The following is a 19,352-nucleotide window of genomic DNA, read 5'->3' on the forward strand; positions in this document are numbered from 1 at the left end:
AAAAAAGTCAACACTCTAATTAAGAAGTTTAATTGAAAGCGAAGCTTGCAATATCATGTTCTGAGCACCCCTGCGATCAAAAAAACAAACACGCCCGGAGACTCGTGGCATCTCGTTAGCAGAAACAATTAACCAGCCCGCCACAACACCAGCGGGGGAGCAGGAGGCGAAGGTGTGATTAATCATCACGCTGTCTTCACATCGATGATGTGTTTAGCATGCAGAGCGCAAACTTACCAAAAATATATATATCATAATAATAAAGAAGTTCAACGATGTCATGAAAAACAGCAGCTAAACAAGGACTGGATTGATGAACTGATTGCATGTCCACAGCACACCGGCAGGCGGTTCCGACTGCGTCCGGAAAACACGCCTTTCATTTATTATGCACCATCGCTTGACCTTAAAAGCGCGCCGTGCAAACGAGATTCAGAAGGGTCGCCTCGGCTCTTAAATGTCAAGCTGCATAATTAAAGCTCATTATTATCAGATCTCCGCCGGTATGCCTTTCGTGCTGAGGGGGGTAAAAATAACGCGACCGGTAATTACCGTTTAGATAATTAGCCAGCGCGCCAAGACGCATCCCCCAAACAAGGTCTCCCAGTGGAAAGTGTGGCTTCAGTCAAGTGCATTTTTTGAAATCATCAACTGTATTAGACATGTACAGGGGGGGGGAGGGGCTCCTGACCTCATACCGTGGGGGGGGGGGGGCCGTGCTTCGAAGTGAATTCCCTACAAAGGAGAAATTACTTTCGACTGCACCCGTTTGTACTGTAAAGGTACGGGCACTTCAGGCAGACAAGAGAAACTAAAAACATAAAATTTCCATGCCCGCTGAATCCCGTGTGTTTTGTATGTGGTATTTCGCTCAATTTGAAGTGCATCTGTTTTTATGATGTGAACGGCATCTTTAAAACAGTCTCGAGTGTGTGGAAGGTTTGGTGAATGTTTTTAAAAAAAAACGACCCTGTTTAATGAGATCACACAATAAAACACGCATTCAGATCACAAGGACCTGCACTCAATTTCACACGCGTGGAGGAATTAAGGATCTGGCAAAACAAAGAGGCTATTTCCTGCAGGCAAACCCTGTGACAGTTATATTAAAGGTTCATCTCACGCACTATTTCAAATCCTTTTTTCTTCTTTATTTCAAGGTAGACATTAGCAGAGACTGACCGGTTTCAGCTTTGATAACAATAACTCTGGAAGTATTCTCCTCTGAGTCATAGGAATCTTTCTGGGCTGTATACATGTCATGCTTCGGCAATGACACAGTTCAGTTAGATGTAGGTAAAATTATTATTTTTTGTCCTAATTTCTCTCTCGGCCCCCCCCCCCCCCCCCCCCCCCCCCTCTCCTCTCTCTCTGCAGCCTGCAGTGGGACACCTCTGAAATTTTAACTACCCGACACTGTTTGAAGTTATAATGAAGAGCTACACTAAACCCAGGGAGTGATCTCTCAGGGTGTGAGAAGGGGGGAGCCAAAAACAACACCAACCCCCCCCCCCACACACACTCACTTTAAATATCACACTTAAATAGGTCATACAGCTGGAACTCTGCCCCTGAGTCGTACACAGTGTCGTATACACAGACTGGCCCCCTCCTGGTCAGTAATAACACACACCCTTCTATCTATCTATCTATCTATCTATCTATCTATCTATCTATCTATCTAGTCACTGCGCCTGCTCTAAACAGTTTGTCATTTTTCGATCACATCTAGTGATTATATATATATATATATATATATATATATATATATATATATATATATATATATATATATATATATATATAGATAGATAGATAGATAGATAGATAGATAGATAGATAGATATAATACCGGTAACTCTTTTACTGACGGTAGCACACAGTACCTACGTGCATTGTCACACTGGTATGAACTATGGTCTGGTTTTATATTCCTGGCGCTAGTCTGCCCCCTGCTGGCACTAATTTACATTTCCATGCCTGTAGCCACTAGAGGGGGCAGGAGAGCGCATTCATTCGTGTATCAAAGAAGGCATCCCTCTCTCTCAGAGCCCTTAGAAAGAGGGCTGCTCCCGGTTTGTACAAAAAAGCGGGACCGGATTCCGGATTGTGATCAGCAATCATTCCCTAACGCGCGACACTTGGTGTTATTTGATTGCAATGGACCCTATGAGACGAACATGCGCCTCAGCATCACCCCTAGAAGGGTAGACTACACTAGTGCAGGCGCATCCGAGCAGCTCCAGAGCCGCGGAACATACAGCAGTGAAATCAATATAAAAGTATCAGCTGTGCCTGCGTTTGAGAGAATTATAATACTGGCTATAGAAAAACACACCGAGCTACACGAATACAACTTTCACACTATAGGCCTCGTCACAATACCCGATACAATAACACCCTGCACGGTTCCACGCCGACTCCAGAGTCCGGTGCGGGGTTTCGCTCAGACCCGGGGGCTGTGTGTGTGATTGACGCCAGCGCTGCTCTCTCAGTGCAGACCCAGGCAGGAGCGCCGAGCATGCACATCACGCCATATAAAATGCATGGGACAGTCTTCCTAATCGCCGCCGTGGGGCTGTGGTGTGCGCAGGGTGAGTATTGCATCGTCCACAGGCTTAGTCTGGGAGGGTTGCAAACAAAAAAAAAACACAACCCCGATTTGCTCAGAGGAATGTATTTTGCAGCCTGTCAGTAGCGATTCGTCATGTCGTTGCGTAAAGGTATTTAATATTACTAAGTTTTAAATGTGTGTTTTAATCTTTAATGGCAACGCGTTCTCTTATCGCAGGTGATGTATTTGTGTTACTATTATTATTATTATTATAATTATTATTATTATTATTGTCGTCCCTGTTCAGCAGGTGACAGTAGTTAATTGCGTATGTAAATTCCTGTCGGTGAAACTCAAACACAGGTGCAGCTGCCTTTAGGGTTAAAGGCGTTACTTACCACGCACACTGTCGCCGCTTCCTTGAGGGACAGCCATTGCTTGTCGGTTAAAACCAGCAAATAAGCAGTAAACACATATATCTGTTCAAAACTAGATGAGCGAAGCCTTGGAGGCACGACCCCACTTTCCCAGGGACAGCGGCTTGAAACCTGGCTCCAGGAGACCTCTATTAGACAACGTCTACCTTTATGTATAGTTCTTCGCTACAGTATCTAATTTCTGCGTGTCTCTATTGCTTATGTGTGGCACACTGTACTCTATGAAATGGTGTAACGACGAAGCACCTTTGAATGCGGAAAATATACAACAAAGTGGCCGGATGCGTAATCCGCCACAGCTGTCTATGGCTGCTGTTTGTGACTCGTAAACACGATGCGTTTTAATTTGAACCAGTTCAAATTTCTGACAGAGCCGGGAGATTCAAGTCACACGCAGCCTGGTCGAGTGTAAACAATAGCTGGGACAGTTTTTAAATTAGCACCATAGCCCGATTAACTAAAAAAAACAAAATACACAATAATATGAATGCATCTCAATAAAATCTAAGAATATCAGTAATAAGGAAACTGCACAGATTACACCAGGGTGATTGACTGCATATACACAGCTGGGGAAAGGCTAAAGTCACGTTTTGTAACTTTGGATTATAAACTGAAAAAGCTTCCCAAACTATAGAAGGGTATTTTTTTTTTTTTTAAAGTCTCATAATTCTAGGTGATGCAGACTTTTGGCCGGAGCTGTAGTTATACCGAAACTTGAACTTTGTTTTGCAAAGAGTATTGGAGTGGAGGGAGAGAGGTCCTTCTGTCACACCAGCGTGTTTCGATCCAGAGAGACCCTTATTCAGTTTGAAGGAACTTGGTTTCATTGTTTGTCACTCGCGTGAGGGCCGGTCTGTGGGGAGGCACCTGTCTGTGTGCAGTCAGTGCAGGAGGGTCGCAGTCTTTTGCATCACCTTCCTCATTAGCGTTCAGCTGCAGGAACGCTAGCTGTGTTATAAATCATGAAACCAGGTTAAGAAATACGGCCAGCTAATATTGCGGTGGTCTCGGGCCCCAGGGAAGCCAACATTTTAAGGAACGGAAAGTAGCATGCCTTTTTTTTTTTTTTTTTTCCCCCCCTCTGCCAGGTGTAGCACAAAATAATGCATCCACAGCATTATTGAAAAGTGGAACTCAGAAACCAAATGAGCCCGCCCCCGGGGGAGAGAAGCCCGCCCCCGGGGGAGAGAAGCCCGCCCCCGGGGGAGAGAAGCCCGCCCCCGGGGGAGAGAAGCCCGGCCCCGGGGGAGAGAAGCCCCCGGGGGAGAGAAGCCCGGCCCCGGGGGAGAGAAGCCCGCCCCCGGGGGAGAGAAGCCCGCCCCCGGGGGAGAGAAGCCCGGCCCCGGGGGAGAGAAGCCCGGCCCCGGGGGAGAGAAGCCCGGCCCCGGGGGAGAGAAGCCCGGCCCCGGGGGAGAGAAGCCCGGCCCCGGGGGAGAGAAGCCCGCCCCCGGGGGAGAGAAGCCCGGCCCCGGGGGAGAGAAGCCCGCCCCCGGGGGAGAGAAGCCCGCCCCCGGGGGAGAGAAGCCCGCCCCCGGGGGAGAGAAGCCCGCCCCCGGGGGAGAGAAGCCCGCCCCCGGGGGAGAGAAGCCCGCCCCCGAGGGAGAGAAGCCCGCCCCCGGGGAAGAGAAGCCCGCCCCCGAGGGAGAGAAGCCCGCCCCCGGATTGGGTCCCATGGCCCCCAGCGATGACACAGAGAGCAGCCACTTCTTTGCGTACCTGGTGACGGCTGCAGTGCTGGTGGCGGTGCTCTACATTGGCTACCACAACAAGAGAAAGGTAAGGCCTCTGTTGCATATCAAGCCCCTCCCTCTCTCTTCACATGCCCCCCACCTCGCAAAGGTGTTTCAGAGAGGAATTCAGTTTGTTTCAAGGTTTTAAAGTGATTTTCAAGAGTGCATACAGCTGTGTGCTTGATTTCTTGGCACACCTCAAGATGTGTCTTTTCTATCCTTTATCAGCCCAGGTGATCACTTAGTGTTTAGTTGTAAGGGCGAGTCGGTATTCGCTCCTGTTACTCTGTGCTGGAGATGCTACATGACGGTTAACAGCGGCTTGTTTCGTCATGTTCCCCCAGATCATCGCCTACGTCCTGGAGGGTCGAAGGTCACAGGGTGCCCGTCGGCCCAAATCCTCAGACTACCAGAGACTGGATCAGAAGGTAAGACAGAACCACTTACTGACCTGCACACACACACACTCGCACACGTCTTAGAATCGGGTGTTTCTAGAAGCCTGCTGCATCCAATTTCATTCCGAGGCATCGAAAGAAAAGCCTTTTCTAGGCTGAAGAAATTTCTCGGTTTGCTTGCCCTGCCTTCCTGGAAGTCTGCGGCTGCTTCACTTCCTGACCAGGGGGAAAAAAAAAAAACCTGTTGAAGAAGCGGTGAGCATTTCACCCTCCAGGTGACCCGGGCAGTGCAACCCTCTCTGAAAGCATGGCTTGCAAACTGAGAGATTTCTTTAACCCTGTGCAGTCATAGATGGTCACATTTTAAAAGACATACACCAAACAAACGAACCGTTAAACCGTTCAATTAAAATACAGAATTTGATCAAACAGAAGTTAAAACAAAAAGCAAAAAAAATGTGATTTTAATTGGAAAATGAGAAAAAAAAAAAAAACAAAGTTTGTAGAAATGGGACAGTTGAAAGAGTCTAAAAACAAGATTGGAATACGGTTGAAATAAAAAACTGAGATTTATTTCTTCTCCTTTCTTTCAGCTGTGAGGTGCCTGTGCAGCAGAATGCAGAAGCAAGGCGAATCTGTAAACGACTGGCAGAACGAACGCGTGAAGGACGAACGTTTTATTTTTATTTTTACAGCTAAAAACATTGAACTTTAACTTCAGTTTTTCCTTTTTTTTTTTTTTTTTTTTTTTTAAATCTAATTTAATTCAATTTTTTTTGGTAAAGAAAAAAAGGTAACCTTTTTAATATGGGGGGGAAAAAAAAACGAAAAAAGAATGGCTTTGTTTTATTTTTAATAATGATGATGGTTTATATGATGCTGTATATGTGCAGCGCGCTCCCCAGCCAGCTTGCTTCTGACATGCGGACGCCAGTGCTGTAGGCGTGGGATTGTTAGTGCCACAGGGGCATCTGTAGCAGTTCGGTCTGTTCTCTTGCTGACAGCATGGTGCTTCCTTGTGTTTTATGTGTACATGTGGTTGAGTTTAGGGAGTGCTTGAGACAGTGTGATGGGTAGAGCTGAGAGACTGAGAGAGAAGCAGTGTGCTCTGTTGGTTAGAGCTGAGGGACTGGGAGGTGAGCAGTGTGGCTAAGATGAGGGGATGTACTGTTGGCTAAATCTGTCATGTGTACTAAATTGTGCAGAAATGCTAGCAGTGTAGCTGTTTTGTGATGACTAGCGAAGCTTGATGTTGTGTACGTTTTTGTAAAGGAAAGGTGGGTCTTTGGTCTTCTAGGTAGGAGAGTGGCTTTCTGACAGCCATAGTCACCCCTGAAGCAATGTGAAGAGACAGCGCAGTTACACTGAGCTTGTTTGCGGACCGAAGGCTTCTCCTAAATCACTGGGAAATAAAAGAAGATATTCTGTGTGGCTCTTCAGCTGCCATTAAGTTGCACTTGTGGGTGAATTCAATAAAATTCAAATGATATATAAACATAGATACAGCCGTCCCCTTGGTATTGCCTGTCTAAACGTGGAACTCAATCAACCTTCCCGTTTGTTTTTTTTAAAGCTCTCATGTTACATGAGCACAGGAAGGAAGTTCGTCGTATAGTGCTGTGGCTGGGGCAGCGGCGATCACGGGGTGCCCGTGTGCTTGGCAGTCCTGTTTGTTTGCAGAGTGTTCCATGTCGTGCAGTACGTGTTTCTGGTGTGTTCTGAGGGGCGTGTCCTGCAGGGTCTGGAAACTTGACGGGATTCCACAAAGAAGTTTTGAAACCACTCCGGTCAAAAAGAGTCGTTAACCTTGGAGAGCTTTCGGTCTTGCTTCAGGAATGTTGCAGCGAGCACAAGGCTGTGCATTACTGTGATGCAGAAGAAAAAAATACAGTCACACAGAGCGTACGCATCCCCTGCCTCAGACTGAACATCTCTGCACTCCAAACAGCGTTGCTTTAACTAGGGGAGCTACTGAGGACCCCAAAACACTCTTTCTGTTTCTAGAATGTGGATGCCACTTTCATTGTTGTTTTTTTTTTCTTTCAAGAGATCTATAGCGCCCTCTGTGGCCTGTGGTGGTAGCACAAATTAAAGGCTTTTAATATACTGCAATTCCCAAAAGGGACACCGGAGGCAGCAGATGAGCAACGAGAATAACGAGAAGTGCAAAAGACTTTTGCTTTGACTCGGCAGTGACTGTGCTTTTAAAATATAGAGAGCTCCTTATCCCAAACATCAACTGCAAAAAACACTGTTTCCTGTGTCTCGTATAACCTTTGAGCAAAGTCCAGCCTTGCTTGATAAGCGCGGTGATAGAACTGGTCTGATAAGAGCTGCATTGCTCCAGAAGCCATTGACAATGAGGAGGGGGTTGGGTTGGACTCACCAATGATAGCAAATCAGGCAAAGATGTTAACAAAAAAAATAATAATCTTGTTGCTGCCCCCTGTGGCCGGGATATAGCGGAGAGGGATGCACTGATGTCTTTTCGTTGCTTGGCATACTGCATATGGAGTTTAACACTTGTTCAATGGCAGTGCAGTGGTGCGAAGTGCTCTGGCCCATCAGCAGACAGACAGGACGGCTGCACGGTGCAGTACCTGCTCCCAATGCGTTGCATTGCCGTGGCTGGTAATTCTGTGCTCCACTGATGTGTATGCGGGATAATAGTAGATTACTCTCAGCAGTCGCACATCCGACCTTGTAAAAAGTGTCGATTAAACGTGTGTGACACATATCTGATTATTTCATTTTCGCACGTTCCAACCCCTTCTATCTTTTTGTGGTCCCTGAAAAAAAGACACATCTGAAAGGACTGTGTTTTAAAATAATAAGCTTCCATTTGATCTACTGTAGACATGTTTGTTTTGTTGGTACAGTGCTATATAGTCAGCAGAAGAAGTATTTGAATTCAAAGCGATAGGATTCTGAAAATATCACTTGCCAAAAGAGACGACTGTGGACACGCGGATTGTAATACAGGACATGCTTTTAAACCCGGTGCGTATTGCAGCAGTGTGTAAAATTCCCAGTTAACAACCCAACAGCAAAATGAAATCAAAATGTTACCCATGCGCAGAACCGCATAAGAGGTAATGCAATTTAGCAAAAACACCAGTTTCCAGCATTAAAACAGCATCCAGTCAGTATTCCAAATTGCAGAATATGGTGCCTGATAAGGCCCTAATGTCACAGTTCACTTGCAATTGAAAAAAAAAGCAACAAAAGATCACAGATCAATAAAATGCATCACAGTGTCAAAACCTGTTTAATGATTAACTGTTGCATTACCCCAGCTGGTCTTGTTTGCTTTGTTTTGGCTGCATTTTCGTCGTGTGAAACTGGAGGAAGCCCTGTGTAACTGCACAGTAAAGACAGACTGATTTGGCATTATATATATATATATATATTAAACGCTAGGTGTGACGAAGAGCTGGGTTTCGGAGTCTCGAGTGGGTAAGGGCTATCTGAGTGCTTACTGTATAATGGAATGCAAATGGAATTTTTTTTCTGTGTAATGTCAGAATTCCGTGCGTAGGATACATCCTGTCAATCAGCCCGAGTGTGAACGGAAGTGAAACTGGCAATTTGCCAGGAATGCAAGCAGACTGGAAACAGACCCACCCACGTGCATCAGTGTTGCAGTTTCGAGGAGGAAACTGACTGGTCGGACGGGCACAGCCATCCCGCCAGTACGTTTTAAACCCGGTTTCATGCAGCTCGTTGCAAACAATAAGACAGCTGGCGTGTTTATTTGCGGGACATGTGTCTGCTCCTTGTGAATTTAAGGGGTTAAATGAGGCTCCCTGTCTGTTGAGCGACTCTTGTATTTTAATCTGCGATCGACCCTAAAATGACCAGCGCCGCTCTGTAGCATTGACTACAAGGATACAGTTACGCAAAGCTAGCACTCTCAACACAGGACACATAATCAAATACATAAAAAAAAAAAATCTTGATTGAGGAAGGACCTTACATCAGCCCTTAATGTGGAACCCCAATAATGCCTATGATTAGTCACAAAGAAACTCTCATATTTATCGACGGGCGGGGGGCGCAAGCATGGGAAGCCCCTTATGTGGCAATCGTAGGTCTGCGGCAACAGGTTCGGCCGCTTTCAATGCAGGAGTTGCGTTTCTGAGCAGCTGAGCTGTGATTGAGAGGGGCGGAGATACTGTGATTCAAAGCCCACCTCGGGAAAGCGCTGGGTATGATTTTATACCAGTTTCATTAGATTCTTCTGAGCTTTCGCTGGCTGCATTTTGTCACTGCTGATCAAACTATTTCTTATCGCCATGCTTTGAAGTAAAGTCGGTGTTTAGTGAACAACTTGTCAGATTACTTTAAAGGACTCAAGGATCTGAACATAGTTACCAGTTGCATAACATCAACGCTAGTGTTTCTTTATGATTTCTTTCACCAAGAATGGTTCAAATCGCATTCAGTTGTGCAGACGTTAATCTCTGTGCCGTATCTGCATTATTCATACCTGATTAAACGATTAAATAATGACAGCTGGTGTCAATATACTTAAATATGTTTTTTTTTTTATTTTTTACAAAAAAAATACGAAATCACAATTTAATACGATAACGTCCGCTCACAGCTCTTCGGCACCTACATGATCAGCCACAAAACACATCAATATGAAAACAAAACCACAGGAAATGAAGGCGACCACTTTAAAACATACGTGTTTGAAAAAAAAAAAACATGTATACTTTCAATGTGTAGTATACATCCTAGCCCACATCTTTCTTAAAGGGCAATATACCCATTCCCTCTGTTTGTGAGTGGACAAAACCAGCAAAGAACTGTCACACACAGCCCCTTCAGCCACTGCCTGTATAATTATACCATGTTGAATGTCACTGTATAGCTATTATATTTCCTGTTGTATCAGTCTTTTACTTGTAACCCTTGTTTGATATTGCACATTCCTTAATGAGAGGCACAGCCCTGTGCCTGGGGGGTGTGGTTTCACTGTCTCCTCCCCTATAGTGGGAGGGGCTCCTTGAGTCTGTCGGCGAATGGGAAGACCTGTCGCGTGAGCCGCGTGACGAAGCAAGGCATCTCCTTCTTCCCTCCCAAGTCCCGCCCCTTCGCCTCGAAGTTGTGCGCGACCCGGTAGTTGAGGCGGGTCATGAGCTGAGTGACCTCTAAGCTCCGACCCCCTTCTTCCTCCAGGAGGTCGCACAGAGTTTGGAGGAAGACTGAACCCAGAGGGTGCAAGAAAGCAGCGTAGCCTGAAAACACAGAAACAGGGTTACCGTGCATCCTATGGATTACAAACCAGGGGTACCCCTGGCGTGGGTGGGGCGCTAGGACAACAAACAATCCCTTGGACGGGAGGCTAAACTGGGAAACGATTCCTGTTTTCATAAACACAAATAAATGGTGAAATGTATATAAAACGAAGGGGTATTATGTACTCTGGACCGTGCATTACAGTGCAAGCCTGTCTAGTCACTGAACAGAAGATTCACACATTCAGCACAAAGGCGTTTCAAACCATGTAAATATCCTCAGTGCTGGTTGCTGTAGCGTCGGAGCAGTGAACATGCCTACCTGGGGCAGTGGCGAACATGGCTGCAGAGTTAATGGGAATGGAGAGGCAGGGAGAGAAGCTGTCCCCTTCACTGACCGACACGCCGTCTGCCTCCAGCTCCACGCCACTGTCCAGCTCGTTCCCACGACAGGCCTGCAGACAACACGCACTGTCAAGCAGGAATCTCAAACCACCGAGAGTTCGGACAAGCCGGTTCCAAGACACAGGTCAACATAAGCGCAAAACTTTTATCCAGAGCTGCAGCTAAAACAGGATGGTATCCCAAAGCTACCACCAACCTGAACAAAAAAGAGCTTCGTCACCCCTGCTGTCCCGGGATCCCCGAACCAGCTGAAGATCTCTGCCAGCCTGACTGCATTCCCGTCCGCCCCGAAAACCAGCCCCTCCTCTCCATGGCTGGACAGGACCCCCACGAAGCAGGTCCCACCCATCTCCAAACTTGCTGTAGGGAACAAAACAAAACAAGAGCTCAACAACACTGTTGTCCACTGTCCAGTCATTACGGAATTGTTTTCCTGTAACTCTCTGAAGAGGCCCATCTGTTATTTTTTATAATACAGGGATACCCCTGCGATGCTGATATTAACGAAGACGAGGTTCAGCAGTACGGTTGTTTTTTTAAACGTCGTGTTTCAGCGTTCTACTGACGTTCTGTCTTGTTTTCCGTTTCTCCAGTTGCTCTGAGATACGAATGCACCAGTTTTACATCCCCCCCCCCCCCCCCCGTATTCTCACTTTGTTGATGATTAATGACCATTTCTGTACTGCAGGTGTTTGTTGAATCTGAAGGTTCCAGTTTAGCGTTTCCTGTTATCTTTTATAACAGGGAAGTGAGCAGTGCTTTGTTGGAAGTTGGGGTTCCGATACAAAGCCCTCAGACAGGAACCATGGAAACTGGTGTTGATTACTTTATGAGGGCTAGCAGATGATTACACAATCAGAGGAAAACCCGATTACATGCACGACGAGTCGTCAGGTGATTTCTCGTGCCTGCGTGGCTTCCAGTAAATACAGCTGTCTCCCTGTATCAGATAAGCATTCAGGGCCTCTAGATCAATGGATGGAACCACACTGTCTGCTGCTTGGCATCCAAATTAGACTATAATACACTGATCCATGCAAACAGTGTCCAAAACCTGATAACAAGTACATCTCCTAACAATACAGCCAGGCAGTTTACCCTTCAAACATTTGCACAGTATCCCCCCCCCCCCCCCCCCCCACAATAGTGTACTTTGCTTTACCACACCTCTCTGGCCATTGCATTTACCTTGGAAATGCTCAGTAAGAGGTCACACCTACACTCTCCTCACGATCTCTGACTGCCTTACAGGAACTCTTTATTGGAATTGAATGCAGCTCTCAGCATGCATCCACACCCAGAGTCGGTACGCAGTCATCCTGTTCACCATGCAGTTGACCATACAGACACTTGAATCTCCTGCTAGCCCTGCTGCACTCAGTCCTGGGTTTCAGAGCTCCCCTTGTTTGGGTCTGCTATTGAAAGGACCGACTAGGTGCCAGGAGTTTGAACAATCAGACCCCTGGTAAATCTGCTCTGAACTGAATGCACTTACCACTGACCTTATAACAGTTTCCCAGAGCAAAAGCACAGTGTAATAAAGCACAGTGAAAGCATGGGAGAGCCCAGGTAAGCACTGTAAAGGCCAGAGGTACAATAGATAAAAACAAGGCAAACTATGGTGAACGCCACGGAAAACGTGTATATGCTACAGGGGCTATACATCAAACTCCTGGCCTTATTGCACATAACAAGAAAAGTCAGCGTTGTTTTTATTGCAGCGGCTTGTGGCTGGCTCCTCACCTGTCTTGAAGACGTGGCGGATCTCCTCAGCTGTCAGGTCGTTGTGGATAGTCACTTGAAAGCCCAGTCCGGACAGGATCTTGTGCAACCGTTTGGTATCTTTCTTTACCCCTCTCCTGGGCGCCAGGGGAACCCCGTGGTAAAACTCCATTACCGACACCAGCAAAGCCTGGTTCTTGCTGGGATGAGCTTTTGAGCCAAAAACCGGCATAGCTGAAGTCAAGACAAGATGACAGGAATTAATGCAGCTGCTGTAGTGTTTCAGAGTCGCAGCTGTAGGTATTCAGTCTCCAAGGTAGACTGACAGCACAGTGTTGGATCACTAGATAGATGCAATGTTTCCGCTCCTCCCCATTCACCTGCATAAGTCACCTATTGCGTTATCATGCTGGGAACTGTTGGTACAGGGTGGAGTTTCCTTCTGTTTAATTATATGAAGTGTAATGTTTAACTCTTTCAGCAAACCAGAAATCAAAGAAAAAACAAAACTTCTATGCAGATATGCTGTCTAATTTCTCATTGACTGCAGTACAACAGTTTTTGCTCTAAATTTGCAATTTGTTTTTCAAATAATTTAAAAACAAAATTGTTTTAAGATGTTTAAGTGAGAATTCTACCTCAGGAATGGGGTTCTATTGCCGTTAAATGAAATCACTTTGTAAATTAAAAACAAACGTTTCTTAATCCTCTTACTATGTTCAGAATTTAGCTACATCTGTTATGTTTTGGGTTCATATTGACCCGATGCAATTTCAAACTAATTTAAAACAGCCTTAAATTGATTAACTGTTTTTATTGGCAAAGGTTTGACTCTTTTCTGCTCTTTTAGTCCAGGAGCTGTGATAAAACTTCTTTGACTGCCAGCCTGGGAGCTCCTCATTCTGGAGTGTCTTTACCAGTGAGATGCTGTTGCAATACTGACAGAGAAAATTAGCCTCTGCCTTGTAGATTATATATATTGTTTGTTTTTTTTGCTTGTAAATATCTCCAGGCAGGTGCGGCCGTTTCCAGAGATACTAATACAAATATAACAATAATAAAATTACAAATTGAAGAAGATTGTTTTATTCCTGCACACAAATCTACACAGATAAATGCCACGGGTCACAGTGACCCCAAACATCTTATTTGTACACATGACCTGTTCTAAAAAAAAAAGGTTCTGTTTTCTGTGCATAGATTCATGACCCCAACTTAGTTAAAGTCATAAAATATTATACAGAAAATGAAAAGGAAAAATAGCGTTTAAGCTGATTGGAAACTACAGTCGGGTCAAATAGACCCGAAACCTAATAGGAGGGTTCGATCGGCCCAGGTAAAGTGGAAGTGAAGGGGCATAGGGAATTCGAACACGGGTGTGGTGGAAATCCCAGGATGCAGTCACCGAGGCAATTCCGATGAAGGGAGCGGACTGGGCGCTGCACAGGGCCGAGCTGTGACTCGATCAGCAGCGGGCGCGGTGATGTAATGCTGTTCTGCACCTGGCTGACGCACGCCTGGCTGCATCGCAACAGCGACCTCTGGTGCAACAATGTAATCATTTCATTGCGCGACAGCGACCTCTGGTGCAACAATGTAATCATTTCATTGCGCGACAGCGACCTCTGGTGCAACAATGTAATCATTTCATTGCGCGACGGCGACGTCATATTATTGCTGTCGAGGTGGACTGTGCCGGATGTTCGAAGCAGTGTAATAATGTAACAGTTTTGTGTAATTGCGCGTTGTTTGCACATGCTGAAACCCCGTCCTATCCTGCAAGGACGCTCGGCATTGAAAGCTCTAATTAATGTAAATGGATCCGGTTTGAGTATTAGAGACAGGGCCGGACCGAGCCAGCGGCTGATAGTAACCGGGTGTCCGAGGTTGAGATCAGCAAATCCCGGCCAGCTGAAGGTAGACGGGCGGGGTAGCGGGCGAAGCGCAGTTTGTGAAGCCAGTGGAAGAATATCTCAGAGAGGATTTTTCACTCAGGCACCAGCCATGACAAACAGCAAGAAAAATCACTTGCCGGACAGGTTAGTAAACTTGGATATGGCTCTTCGTGTTGCTTGTTAATTTAATGTCGTGTGGCCCGATGTTTAATTGTATACATTAATAAACACCGGTTGTATTGCATCGTGACATTGCATACGGCAGTCCCGGTTGTTTGCGGCTCATTTCTGTACCAGCAACTCGGCTTTCTTCGGAGTCACAAAGCTGTGCGCTTTTCATCCGTCTCTGACTGTGTTCAAATTGTCGCTGCGCAGGTGGACCGAGTACAGTGCGGTTGGGAAGAGGATTCCTGGGACGCGCTTCGTTGCGTTTAAAGTTCCCTTGAGGCAGGTGAGATGCGACCTGCACGCTTTTTATTATTATTTTTTGCCTGCATGCCCTTTTATAATTATGCGTTTTAAACCCAGAAAGTAAGTACGTTCAGAATGATGAACGGAGCGGGTCTCAAACGTCCAGTGACTCAGAAGCGATGTGAAAGCCTGCTCGTTTCAGAGAACACTAGTGTTGTGAATTCTTCTGTTAAGGTTTCTTTGACAAAGTGTTGACTGTGTTTTAAGCACGCAGGGCAGTAGTTATTATTTTGACTGCTGTGAGCCAGGTGAAGGTACAGGAATTGCAGATGAGGAGCTGCAGGACACGAATTTCAAAACCTCTGACATGTCAGTAGGTATCCTGTTGGGGACCAGACCGTTCTCCACACAAACGCGTATTTGAAGATTCTCTCTAGTCTGAATTTATTGAATAGGAACGGTCAATGCTAACTGTGCAGCTTAATCAGAATAATGGTCAGTTTGTTTCAGTCTAACTCCTCTCTGCCCCCCCCCCCCCCCCCCCAGGCGTTTGAGCGTCACCTGCCCCCTGAGATGCGCTTCTGTCCCCAGGATCTGGTTCAGAAGCTGGGGGAGCAGAACCAGGAGCTGGGGCTGATCATAGACCTCACCTTCACCACGCGCTACTACCAGCCCCAGGTGAGAGCTCTTTCAGCTGCCAGACCCCACTGGCATTTCTGTTTCCATCTCAACCCTTCATGGTGGCTGTGAGGTCCAGTGGTTAGAGAAAGGGGCTTGTTACCAGGATGTTCAAATCCCAGTTCAGCCGCTGAGTAGCTGTGTGCGTGACCCTGAGCGAGTCGCTTCACCTCCTTGTGCTCCGTCCTTCGGCTGAGATGTAAAACAAACGAGGTCCTGTGGGAAGTGACAGTTTCCTCCTCATGCATAGTTAACTCCCTAGTCTCTGGAAGTCACTTTTGGGTAAAAGCATCTGCTAAGTGACTCATTAATAACGAGGTGCAAGGGACGTATGTGTCCCCAAATATGTATTGCAAACTTTTTTTGCAATGAGGTGCACGAAACAGGTTGGATCTGCTCATCCAAATTGTCAGCTTCCTCCTCGTGATGCTTGAGTCACTCTCAAATGTGTTTTATTATGAAGAAACCGTTTGAACAAGCACACAGTTCCTTGTGCACCTTCTACGTTTTCATCAGGTTTTTTGGAGACCCATGTGGTCAGCTTGCGTTATTTTTGATTAATTTGTCCAGGATAACATTTCCACGTTTTTTTCCGTCCCTAAACCACAGCGAGAGAGGCGTTTGCGAGCTGGGCTTTGTTATTTTGCATTTCATGTGTACTCTGTGTGTCTCGTCAGGACTTGCCGGAGAGCTTGTTTTATTTAAAGATCTTCACTGCAGGGCACGAGGTGCCTTGCGATGCCACGATCCTGAAGTTCAAGCAGGCTGTCCGAAGATTCCTGCAGGAGAACGAAGGCAATGGTGAGCTGGCTTTCTTGCCTTCCGAATGGCCGTCTCTCGCCGGGTGTGTTGGGCAGCTGTGTCTGATTGCCGCTTTTGTTCTGTTCTTCCAGACAAATTGATTGGAGTGCACTGCACCCATGGACTGAACAGAACCGGATATCTTATCTGCAGGTAGTTTTTTTTTTTTATGCTTAAAACGCTGCCTGTGAAACCGCTAGGAGTGCACTTCATACAGCCCGCTGCCTCCTTCAATCTGACCCCTGTTCGTTTTAACATTAAAAATCTACATGGATTCTGCACGACAGGTGTGTGCCACGTTCATGATTCCATCTCCGTTACTGTCTTCTGTTCTTGCAGGTACCTAATTGATGTGGCTGGAATGGATCCTGCTGTAGCGATAAAGCGTGAGTGTGTGGTGTGGAATATTGACCAGGTCCCTGTTGTAAGTTTAAAGCTGAGGGAACACGAAGCTGCTTTTTCAGGAACGGCGGCTTGAAACCACAAGCCACAAAGTGGCTTCATGTTCCCTCAGCCTGAGGCTAGTGAAGTTCTGTCTGGGATTTATAATGTCGACAGACAAGCCTTGCCCTGCATGCGATACAGCGAGACTTTGCTGGCACCACTCCCTACTGGAACTACAGTAGCCCTGCAGAGAAAGTTTGATAAATCAAGTGAACAGGAAAACTAAATATGTCTATAGACTGAGAAGAGCTGAGAGGTTTGGAGAGCAGCTGCTTCTTCAAGTGGAACTGAATTGAGTAATACTAATTCAATGCCAAACGTTTCGAGAAGTCTTTTACAACGTCTTAAAAAGTCCAAGCAGCTGTTTCTTCAATATCTTGAACTGCAACAGGGAATTAGCCCAGTCCATTTCCACTGCCCCTGACCTGCTTCTCAGCACCTGCTAGCAGAAATCCGTGACCCGCATTCAGCTTTTGTACGCACAGAGATCCCTGGCAGTATTTTAGCAAGCCCAGACTGTTCAGCTTTGACACAAGAGTATCTGTGTGTCTTTATGCCCATCTTTTAACCTTTTCTCCTGTTGTCTCTTCAGTTTTCAATAAGTCCAGAGGCCACTCCATAGAAAGGCAAAACTACATTGAAGACCTGCAGAACGGACCCAAGAGGAGGTAAGCGGGGGAGCATTTACTGCTGCAAAAATACTTCCTTTTGTCTGCCCTCAGTAAATACAGGGGTTGTTGTTCCTGCTGTGCCAGGGTAAAAATGACACGTCCACAAACACACAGCATCAGTCTGTTCATCTTAATCTCAGAGAAAACATTCTGGTGCAGGAAGAACAGGAAGGTTGGGACGGGAAATGAGAAATCTGTAGCAGCCGGAGAGTTTATGACTGTCTGTGTGGGGTCAGATTTAGAAACAGCGCTATCAAATCCCAATATGCATATAGCCCATTACGTTGTAAGATATTTATATCTGCTGTGTGTTTTATGCAAGGTTTATGTACAGATTGCTGGAAAGCAATCCTCAGATGAGCTGTTGCAGTTACCTTAGTGCAGATAATCTGCATTAAATACTGCATTGCATGTGATTTCGTTTTCCCAATGGCCTGAAAGAGAGGTTTTTAAAATGCTGTATTTCTATGAGGAGGTTGAATCGATGTTTTCTGTCTGTCTTTTTCTTCAGCAACAAGGGGATTAGCTTGTCAGTGCGTGAGCTGGAACCTGTCCGTGGCCAGGCGGTTCTGACTGAGGACTCCTCCCGTTTCTCTGGTGCTGCTCCCCACACTGGGAGGCGTCTCCCCCCGGGACCCTGCCAACCTCCCTACCAGTACGAACCATTTCCATTAGGTCACATCACTCAAGCTACTGTTGGGTCACGCCAAGCACAAAAATAGGGGGAGGTTGTAAAATGAATTTTGAATATTGCATTATATTTCACAACATATTAAAATATTTTTCTGTTCCGTCCCTAACACAAGCCTAATATTAAATAGTACATATTTTTTGTTTGGGATCCTGATATATATATATATATATATATATGCATGCATGCACTTGCAGTATTGACCCAAGCATCACGTTCTGAAATGGTGCAATTTAGTCTTGGTACAACTTGCAGTGGTCTTCTTTCTAAGTTTTGCGTTGTCTTTTTCAGGCAGCCCCCTCCCTTTCTCTGTCCCCCTCCCCCTCCTCATGGTGCTGGGAGGTGGCCCTCGAGACCCAGCGAGAGCTGGAGGACACGCCAGGGGCCACGGGACCTCCTGCGGCCAAGATACCCCCCGCTGCCCCGATACGCAGGCAGTGATTGCGACCCCTACTTCGGACAGGACCCATCCTGGGCCGGGCATTACCCCCCGCCCCCTGAAAACCGATGGGACAACCAGAGCAGGAGACACGAGAAACGGCGCTGGAGAGCCCAGAGCGGGCAGCCGCGGGACAGGACTTGAGAAAAACGAAGTGCAAAGTCGCTCAGAGACTCGCTGGCTGTTACAACGTGCTGCTTGCAGTCTCAGACAGACGTGTTGTTTTTGCTGTTGCAAACTTTTTTTAAATTGTTGTTTTTCCCATCTCAAAGTGCCTGTATAAAGGGTTAAAATAAAAGGTACCCAGTTGCATAGCAGTTTGAGCCCTCCCGTGTTTTTCCTGTGAGCTTAAATGTTCATTGGCTTAACCTTTTGCGGTCCTGCGTCGGACCAGGTCCGAAGTTACAATTTTCCTTTTCCGGTCCGATGTTGGACCCTGCCCGACATCATCAAAAAGACGTCAAGGTTTCTAGTCTTTTATTTCCTCTGGAAAAAGCAGAGAAAACCTTTCAATGGCCGAATGAGACCGATAGGAGCCGAATGAAACCGAAAAAAGAGACGTATCTGAACTATATAGATAGCCCCTGCACAGACACATTACAAAGGAGACAGCTGCTTCTGCATCCAGCGCTCAAAGAATATCACGGACATTTGCAGAGCTTTTGGAGATGTTATAATAATAAAATAACGACTTGGATCGCATTATTGAGGAGTTTGGTGATAAATCCTCTCCTGATCACTCGTTTTATCAGTATGCACGTCTATAAAGACGTATGTGAAGAATACAGCGAACAAGGAGTGCGGCTTGGCTGGAGATGCAGTACTGA

The 19,352-nt window shown here is 46.3% G+C and overlaps 3 protein-coding genes across 3 annotated transcripts; 2 read left to right on the plus strand and 1 right to left on the minus strand.

The window, feature by feature from the left end:
* Window positions 1-4,380: 4,380 nt before the first annotated feature.
* Window positions 4,381-6,455, plus strand: LOC121303047 (trans-Golgi network integral membrane protein TGN38-like; the record flags this gene model as incomplete). Its single annotated transcript, XM_041233443.1, has 3 exons — window positions 4,381-4,770; window positions 5,069-5,152; window positions 5,716-6,455. Coding segments are annotated over 3 exons (480 nt in total), but the record flags the coding sequence as incomplete, so codon positions are not given.
* A 3,194-nt stretch (window positions 6,456-9,649) lies between these two features.
* On the minus strand, window positions 9,650-12,987 carry LOC121303085 (caspase-7-like). The gene is made up of 4 exons (XM_041233511.1): window positions 12,517-12,987; window positions 10,970-11,133; window positions 10,691-10,823; window positions 9,650-10,368 (listed from the first exon to the last, which is right to left on the minus strand). The coding sequence occupies exons 1-4, from the start codon at window positions 12,725-12,727 to the stop codon at window positions 10,118-10,120; spliced, it is 759 nt and encodes a 252-aa protein (XP_041089445.1). The 5' UTR covers window positions 12,728-12,987; the 3' UTR covers window positions 9,650-10,117.
* Window positions 12,988-14,137: 1,150 nt separating this feature from the next.
* Window positions 14,138-18,812, plus strand: LOC121303084 (RNA/RNP complex-1-interacting phosphatase-like). The gene is made up of 9 exons (XM_041233510.1): window positions 14,138-14,534; window positions 14,766-14,841; window positions 15,348-15,479; window positions 16,157-16,280; window positions 16,373-16,433; window positions 16,620-16,666; window positions 17,317-17,392; window positions 17,907-18,050; window positions 18,378-18,812. Exons 1-9 carry the CDS (start codon window positions 14,251-14,253, stop codon window positions 18,667-18,669), a joined length of 1,236 nt encoding a protein of 411 aa, XP_041089444.1. The 5' UTR covers window positions 14,138-14,250; the 3' UTR covers window positions 18,670-18,812.
* The last annotated feature ends 540 nt before the right edge of the window (window positions 18,813-19,352 follow it).

This window comes from Polyodon spathula, chromosome 31 (genome assembly GCF_017654505.1).
Source record: "Polyodon spathula isolate WHYD16114869_AA chromosome 31, ASM1765450v1, whole genome shotgun sequence".
Lineage (NCBI taxonomy): Eukaryota > Metazoa > Chordata > Actinopteri > Acipenseriformes > Polyodontidae > Polyodon > Polyodon spathula.

Bases quoted from the DNA above. Each gene is read 5' to 3' on its own strand.
- LOC121303085 (XM_041233511.1), bottom strand. From the start codon at position 12,727: ATGCCGGTTTTTGGCTCAAAAGCTCATCCCAGCAAGAACCAGGCTTTG. The intron at 10,824-10,969 runs GTTGGTGGTAGC...TGTTGTCTGCAG, and splicing joins CGAAGCTCTTTTTTGTTCAG to GCCTGTCGTGGGAACGAGCT. The intron at 10,369-10,690 runs GTAGGCATGTTC...CTGTGTTTTCAG, and splicing joins CATGTTCGCCACTGCCCCAG to GCTACGCTGCTTTCTTGCAC.
- LOC121303084 (XM_041233510.1), top strand. From the start codon at position 14,251: ATGCTGAAACCCCGTCCTATCCTGCAAGGACGCTCGGCATTGAAAGCT. The intron at 15,480-16,156 runs GTGAGAGCTCTT...GTGTCTCGTCAG, and splicing joins CGCGCTACTACCAGCCCCAG to GACTTGCCGGAGAGCTTGTT. The intron at 16,667-17,316 runs GTGAGTGTGTGG...TTGTCTCTTCAG, and splicing joins TCCTGCTGTAGCGATAAAGC to TTTTCAATAAGTCCAGAGGC.